The sequence below is a fragment of the Nicotiana sylvestris genome, chromosome 12 (genome assembly GCF_000393655.2).
Source record: "Nicotiana sylvestris chromosome 12, ASM39365v2, whole genome shotgun sequence".
NCBI lineage: Eukaryota > Viridiplantae > Streptophyta > Magnoliopsida > Solanales > Solanaceae > Nicotiana > Nicotiana sylvestris.
This window is the reverse complement of record NC_091068.1, coordinates 32,804,611-32,812,814: the sequence shown is the minus strand read 5'-3', so window position 1 is coordinate 32,812,814 and position 8,204 is coordinate 32,804,611. Positions and strand designations below refer to the sequence as shown.

The following is an 8,204-nucleotide window of genomic DNA, read 5'->3' as shown; positions in this document are numbered from 1 at the left end:
TACTATTCTTCTCTAAGATATAGTTAACTCCCACTACCTTCTCACAATTATGATTGTAACTTTCACACCTTATAACTTCCCAATGATCTTAATGGTAATATCATGTTCATGACACTCTTTGGAGTTACTCATGTAAGCTGATAAATAGAGGTATTGACAATTATGTTGTACAACTTGAACGCTTGGAGGAAATAAGAAAACTCTCCTCAATTGTCTCTCTATATTTGTTGCTTTTTTTTGTATTATTACATTTTGAGCTTAATTTTTATTAATTACTAATTAATTGTTATTATATAGATTAATTTGACATTATCTTATAGGCAATCTGATATGTGTAAATAATTTATACACATAATTTATGCCTACATTTTCTTAAAGAAACAATTTTTTTTATATAGGAATGAAAAAGAGAAAAGAGAACTTGAGAATCCCTCCTAGCATTATGTTTTTGCGTGTGTGTGTGTTAGCACTTTAACCTATTTCTTTAATAAAAATTTTCCAAAAAGCCACAAAAAAAGAAAAAAGAAAAAGAGAACGTGAGAATCCCTCCTGCTCCTAGCATTTTCCTTGATCTATCTATCATCCATCCAATTTCTTTATTACTCTCTCAACTTTTACTGCCTATAAATCTTACCCCCACTCTTTCTTCTCTCTGTTTGTGCTGATGTATTTAACTTGACCAATACAGAACCCTAATCATCCGCTTCTATCATTTTCTTCTTTGCTTAATCAAAATTCATCTCCGATTTGATCGAATATACAATAGTAGCAGCAGCAGCAGCAGCAGCAGCAAAAAATGGATGAAGAATATGATGTGATTGTGCTCGGCACAGGTCTTAAGGAATGCATCCTTAGCGGTCTTCTATCCGTTGATGGTCTTAAGGTATATTAATTATTGAATTTTTGCCAGATCGGTATTCCTTTTATTAGATCTTCCAATTTATTTTTAATCCCTTAGTTGTTGTTTTTTTGTTCGTAATATGTAATTAGTAACTTTTGTTAAGGATCTGACAACTCTGACATTTTATGATGCAAAGATTGATTTGTATTATATCTGATTTGACCCTTTTCTCAATGATCTTCATTGTCAAGATAACTTAATTGTAAGTTTTATACACTGATAGAGTGGAATATTTTTACATTATCGGTGTAAGCTAACCTGTAATTGTAGGTTAGCTAACCAGTTAATGTATATTATAAATATTTCGGTGCAATTATGTTAAGAGTTATAAGTGATCTGATTATATAAGTATCTTTTGCACTGCATATAGAACTTAAACTCTTAAACTAAAGACAATCATTTCACTTGGTAATATGCCATATGAGTATTATTATCTAACACTATCATTCTAAAAGCTACCTTGGCCTACTAGGTCATGAGTATTAAATTGAAAGAATTACAAGAAAATACATATGACTTCACACCATAACAAAAAATGGTCTATGTTTTTAAGTTTTACCCTACCTAGCCCATATTGTACATGAAAGCATTAGCAAATTCAAAATATGTGTTCTTATAACCATTGCTTCTAAAAGCTATAGAGTTAAATCTCACGATCATTGCTTTCACTCTCTCTTCTTCTTCTTACATCTTCTACATATGCTTCAAGGGGCCGTGTATTTTCTGCTTCTCCCCCTGTTTGCAATGTCAGAAAATTGAAGAGTAGAAGTCCACCATTGAAGGCCATTCAAAGCTTTGCTTTCGAAAATAGGATTTTTTGAGTTTATTAGTTGTTTGGATAGGGCGTTGTTCCAATTGATTGAAAATATCAAAAGGAGTTCAAATTTTAAATTTGAAGTGATTTGGAGTAGATTTGAGCAAGATTTGAGTTAAATTTCAGAGAAAACGCAAGGTAGAAGACGAAGTCAGTTTTTTGTATAATCTTGTATAATAGTGTATATGAGTGTATAAACACATCTTATACACTTTTATACACCTTTATACAAGCGTCTGTAGATGAACTTCTTCCACGATTTTCAGTTACAATTCTTGTTCAAAACCAGTCCAAATCTCCATTAAATGACTTCAAATTTTATATATAACCGCCTTATACTATTTCTAACAAGTCTAAATAACACCCACTCTAAATTTCTTACAAAATCAAATTCGAAATTTGAACCCACATATTTTAGCTTGTTAAAAATCTAATTTTCACCACCCAAATAGATTTGGTTTGTTGAACTAATATTTGAGTCACAGTTACTGATTCAAAAATTAACTTAAAAGCTTGAGCAATCTTTTTTAAAAATTAAATAGTAATTTCGAGAATCCGTTGGAGTTGAATGTTGGGTATTAGCCTATTATTTTTGGGTAGTTGGTTGTAAATTGAAATATGAGCTATAAAGTTGAAAAGTAGGGAGCCTAGTTGTTTTTATGTGAAATTTTCCCAGTTAATTTGAGCTATGCGAGTATAAATTGGAGATACAATTAATTGGACGCGATTATGCGGACAAGCTTCCTGTCCTAGAACCTGTGCACATATGTTACAGGTTTAATATTTTGAGTTTATGTACCTACAAATGCAAGAGAGTAATCAACTTTAGCCCTGGGGCTTTGGTTTAATGGTAAGAGGCCAACACGTGATGTGTGGGTTAGGCGCTCGTCATGGGTAGGAATCCTGTTGGGGACAAAAGCCTAGTATTTAAGCGGAGAAGGTAGAGGGGCAGACCCATTACATTTCGAGTTTCAAACCGTGTGCCAATGGTCTGCGAGATTTCTCTCTTATCAAGAAAAGAGAGTAATCAACTTTACCTGTGGATTGGGTGGTAGAATTTTGATCGAGTCAATATTTGGTTGAAAGAAAAGAAAAAAGGAAAGAATATGTTCTTGGTACAAGGGCCATGGAATATGGATTTCAACTTAAACATGCTTAACATTCTTTTTTGATTTACTTCAGTTGTCTAATGATTGAGTAAGGCTTATTTCATGTTAATAGGTTCTGCACATGGACAGAAATGACTATTATGGAGGAGAATCAACTTCCCTCAATCTTGTCCAGGTAGTTTTCTGCAAATCGAGCTTGATTTATTTGTTCTATATGTTTCTCCTATTTGTCTGATAAAGAGTTATTATGTTTCAGCTTTGGAAGAGGTTTAGAGGAAGCGACAAACCTCCAGCTGAATTGGGTTCTAGCAGGGATTTTAATGTTGACATGATCCCTAAGGTTTTCCCCTTTTTCTTTTGCCTATCTACTTCATGGAAACAAAACCTTCCATTATTTGTGATGTTCTAAATCGTTCTTTGGAGCAGTTTATTATGGCAAATGGTGCTCTTGTGCGGGTGCTAATTCATACCGATGTTACCAAATATTTATACTTTAAAGCAGTTGATGGCAGCTTTGTGTATAACAAAGGAAAGGTATAGTTGTTTTTCATGGATATAGTCTTTCACCTGATTGGTGCAATTGCGACATGTTGAATTTTAGAAATTGTTTGGATAACTTTGTTCTAACTTAGAATATTGTTACACCTTATGAAATAGGTCCACAAGGTGCCAGCTACTGATATGGAGGCACTTAAATCTCCTCTGATGGGCATTTTTGAGAAGCGGCGTGCTCGGAAATTCTTTATTTATGTTCAAGATTATAATGAAAGCGATCCTAAAACACATGAAGGGATGGATCTAACTAGAGTTACCACCAGAGAGCTTATTGCGTATGCTCTTAATTTTTAGCTTTCTATTTGGTGTTCAGTTTCCATAGGTTAATTTAGATGCATTTTCATATAATATAAATTCCTGGTCTGATTTCCTCGTGTGCCTATTATCATACTTATTAACATGTTCGATTGAGGGGCATCTGCAAAAGAATTAGTCTTGCTTATAGTTATGTGATAATTTTACAGAAAATACGGTCTTGATGACAACACTGTGGACTTCATTGGTCATGCATTGGCACTGCATAGAGATGACCGCTACTTAGATGAACCAGCACAGGATACTGTGAAAAGAATGAAGGTGAAACACATTCTTTTGCTTTTGAATTCTCCTGCTAATGTTGTTCAAGGTTTCTGTGTGGATATGTGAAGTTTTTGTTCTCTATAATATGACAGCTATATGCTGAGTCTCTTGCTCGTTTCCAAGGAGGATCACCATATATTTATCCTTTGTATGGATTAGGAGAGCTCCCCCAGGTACTACTTTGAGTTCATCATTAGATTTCTTGTCTTCTTTTAGTGATTTTTTAGTTTCCCTCGTGTTAATATTTTGTACTTTCCAACTTCTTGTTCTTTAATATTACTGTTGTTAATATTTGTTCTGCTAACATAGGCATTTGCTCGACTGAGTGCTGTGTATGGTGGGACCTACATGTTGAATAAACCTGAATGCAAGGTAGTATCTCCGCTCTGTATCTTATATATATATATCTGTGTGATTATGAGTCCTCTGAAGATAACCCTCAGGGGTTGGCCTGGTGGCAATTGACTTGAGCCTTGGGGTTTGCTCCCTTTCAAGGTCTCAAGTTCGAAACCCACTGGGTGCAAACAATTTCTGAGGGCCATCGGACTGGGTAAAACCTGAATTAACCGTGGTGCACTTGCGGGAAACTCCTTTCCGAGGGCCTGTGCACCCCCGGGAATAGTCGGGGCTCGAAGAGACTCGGACACCCGGTGCAAATAAAAAAAAAAAGTCCTCTGAAGATGCTATCTTAAAATGTCAGGTAGAGTTTGATGAAGAAGGAAAGGTCTGTGGTGTTACTTCAGAAGGGGAAACTGCAAAATGCAAGAAAGTTGTATGCGATCCTTCCTACTTGCCCAACAAGGTAAGTGTTTTACTACCTGTGCGCTTAACTGCTCCGTTGCCGATAATTTGAATAGGTTTCTGGATCTGTAATAGCCAGCATGATCTTTCTTTGAGTGTAAATAAGGATAGATCATTGATACATGATATACAATGTTTCCTAGAACTAGATTTTACTTGGTTATAAGTGAAAGTAGAAAACTTTTTGTTGTGAGGATAAGTGACCTGTTTATTTAAGTGGTCGGATGAGTTACTAACTCCAAGGCATGCTGCTATTTGCAGGTGAGGAAGGTTGGCAAAGTTGCAAGAGCTATCGCGATTATGAGCCACCCAATTCCAAATACCAACGACTCTCACTCTGTGCAGATTATCCTACCTCAGAAGCAGTTGGGTCGCAAATCAGACATGTAAGTATCCTAGTATGTTAGATATTAAAATTTTACTTATATTCTCAGGGTTGAGCTGGAAATTCCGAATCAATTGCAAATAGAGTTTGTGTTGGCCTTTGAAAGCCTGCTCATTTGTTCAATTAAACATGCATATGTGACAACTTGATTCTTACTTGAGTAGTGAAAACCATTTTTTCGTGAAAGCCTATTCAATGGCGTTACGTTCATTTAATAAAAGATTGTTTGTTTCACAATTTGCACAAATAGAACTATCTTTTTATATTTCATTTAATTATTTTTCCTTATTTTGCGCAATCTTACGTTTTCAAAAATGCCCCTCCCTCGTTCAAGATTCACTTGGAGGCAGCAAAAATTCCATATGTGGCACTTTTAGTTCTCTGCACTACCTCTGATTCTGTTGGTGGAGGCGGTGGGGTGTTGTTGTGGCACTTGACATGTGTTTTTAAATAAGTTCAAGCTGTGTCTCAGTCTTTAGATGGGTTGGTTTCAGAATTGGTAAACTTTTTGTATGGAGTATGCCAACCGGACTGTTATTTGAAGATGTTGACCTAGTTAATTAATATTTTACTGGGTTTTGAGGGCTGGATGCTTTCCTTGAAAGGCTTGGTCCAACGCTGTCGCTCGATTCAGGCTTGTTTTGCCGAAAACTCTTAGAATTTAGAACTAAAGTTGTCTTACTTATGCTTGAACATTTGGTTCTTCAGGTACCTGTTCTGCTGTTCTTACACTCATAATGTTGCTCCAAAGGGGAAATTCATCGCATTTGTCTCAACAGAGGCAGAAACTGATAACCCAGAGAGTGAACTGAAGCAGGGCGTCAATCTTCTAGGGCCAGTGGATGAGATCTTCTATGAAACTTATGACAGATCTGAACCTGTCAATGAGCCCTCCTTGGACAATTGTTTTATTTCAACTGTGAGTCTTAAATTTTACTTTGAAAATCATACTTATTCAGAAAGATAATCTATCATCAATTTACTTTATTCTCTATTTTGACAGAGCTATGATGCCACAACTCACTTTGAGTCGACTGTAGATGATGTGCTCAATTTGTACACCAAAATAACTGGAAAGGTATGAGTTAGTATTTACCTCAGTTTGGTCTTTCCACTACATACTCTGGAGATTACTAGGACAGATCTTATTGTCATTGCCAATAGCTTCTGTTTTGCCTACAAACCCTTGAAACTTTGAATTTCCAAAATATTAGTTTATACTTGTGAAACGTGGCTAAAACATTTTACCATTTTACTGTCTGAACACGCACTGTCTGAGAAGTATGTTTTGCTATTATTAGATGTTACATTGCGAACTTTTACTTCCTTAAACCATTTTTTTGTGATATTACATTTTAGTTTTTTCTGAGTTTTGCTGTTCTCTCTAAGAGCCTTGAAGTACCTCTGAGTAAGTCCTTTTACTGTTGAAAAGAATACCTTTAGAAGGAAGGAGTAAATGGAAAGAAGAAAAGAATACTATTTTCATAAAGTAGACACTCATTTTGCACATCCAGACAAGGAACAAGTTGCTCTGTCCCAAAAACCCTTGTGCCTTTGAGACAGAGGGAAGGGATGGCGGCTACAGTTTAGTGTATTGTTTGGCACTTGTTTAATCAAGGAAAGAGACCAAGTTGAATCAGTTGAGTTGGGCAAGTTTTGTAGAATATCTGTTGTTCATTCTGTATGTTGGAAATTAAAAAAAGTTCTGGATGAACATTGACATTAAATCCCTCTTCTTGGTGATAGAGGGGTATATTCCACAAACAGCTGATAAGCGAAGTGCCTCATAAGGACATAGCTTAACTATTTAAATCACATCAAAATGTCGTTTTCTTTCTTTTTCTTTATCAATATGAGCAACATACTTCCATTGTTGTTGGTGTATGATAATCACTTTAGTTCACATAAGTACATTTGATGCTCTACTAATTTGTCGTAGTATCTACATTTTTGTTGCAAGAGTCTTCTTGTGTCCTCCAGTTTTTGTGTGGGAGAGGGGGGCACGGGAGTGTAGGTATGGGTTGCTGTACCGGTTCCCACAGAGCTTTTGTACTGAAACTATCCCGGTCAAATTCTAGATGTACCATTATTTTATCAAATGGTGATTTTCCTAGGCAGTAGCTACTCTCTTCCTGCCACCAGGAGTAAAAAAAAAAAGGGGGGGGGGGGGTTGCTGGGAGGGTAATGGGGCCAGAAAGAAAAAAGGACTCGCAGCATATTTCTAATCACTAGATATCATTTGGAAGGTGGTATAATTTGCAATAACTGCATCGAATTTTAAAGGACATAACTTAGTTGACTCAATTGCATATCCTTTTCAGGTACTCGACCTCAATGTGGATCTAAGTGCTGCTAGTGCTGCCGAAGAATGAGAAATTCCTTACTGCTGTACTTGCACACTATGTGATGCTGAATCCTTTATGTGTCAACGAGATTCTCATGCTTTTGCTGTAGAAGTGGATTAATTTATAATGGGTTCTCTGTTATAACTGTTGTTAAAATGTTCTTTTCTTCTATTGAACAAACTTATGTAATGTTGAAATTAATCACGGTTCTTCAACTTGGGGGTGCACGTAGAGTTCAGGTGCTTAAAGTTGTTTTTGACTTCTGGCTCCTTGAAGTTATGGAATTTCTCTGAGTTGCTATAGTTTTCTGATTCAAGTGCACCTTTTTGTTTCTTATGGGTTTTAATGTTGCGGTAACTCATTATATACTTTTCGTGTTGCCCACGACAGATTGTACTAATAGTTATAAACCCAAAAATGTAAACGAGAGTGAATTGACCTTTTTCCATTGTTAATGCCCAAAAATGTCAGTCGCTTTCTTGTGATTGATATAGCGATATTAGTTTATACAATAAACTAATTAGAGGCTCAATGTTTAGTATCTAGAGCTCTAGACGTGTATTAGTTCCTTTTTTGGTCTAAATGGATATTCGGAGCAGGAAATACACATTAGCCTGGGAACAAAAATGTTTAGTGGTAAATCGTTAAACGTTAATACTGGTTTGCAGAAGTAGTGCAGGCTTTTGCCTATGGCAATCGGGACGTGGAGTTTGAA

At 35.9% G+C, this 8,204-nt stretch overlaps 1 protein-coding gene across 1 annotated transcript; it reads left to right on the top strand.

The window, feature by feature from the left end:
• Nucleotides 1–423: 423 nt before the first annotated feature.
• On the top strand, nt 424–7,791 carry LOC104210726 (guanosine nucleotide diphosphate dissociation inhibitor 2). The gene is made up of 13 exons (XM_009759689.2): nt 424–883; nt 2,937–2,999; nt 3,081–3,164; nt 3,251–3,358; nt 3,482–3,654; nt 3,844–3,955; nt 4,051–4,131; nt 4,268–4,330; nt 4,659–4,760; nt 5,021–5,145; nt 5,853–6,063; nt 6,148–6,222; nt 7,466–7,791. Exons 1-13 carry the CDS (start codon nt 797–799, stop codon nt 7,514–7,516), a joined length of 1,335 nt encoding a protein of 444 aa, XP_009757991.1. The 5' UTR covers nt 424–796; the 3' UTR covers nt 7,517–7,791.
• Nucleotides 7,792–8,204: the final 413 nt, after the last annotated feature.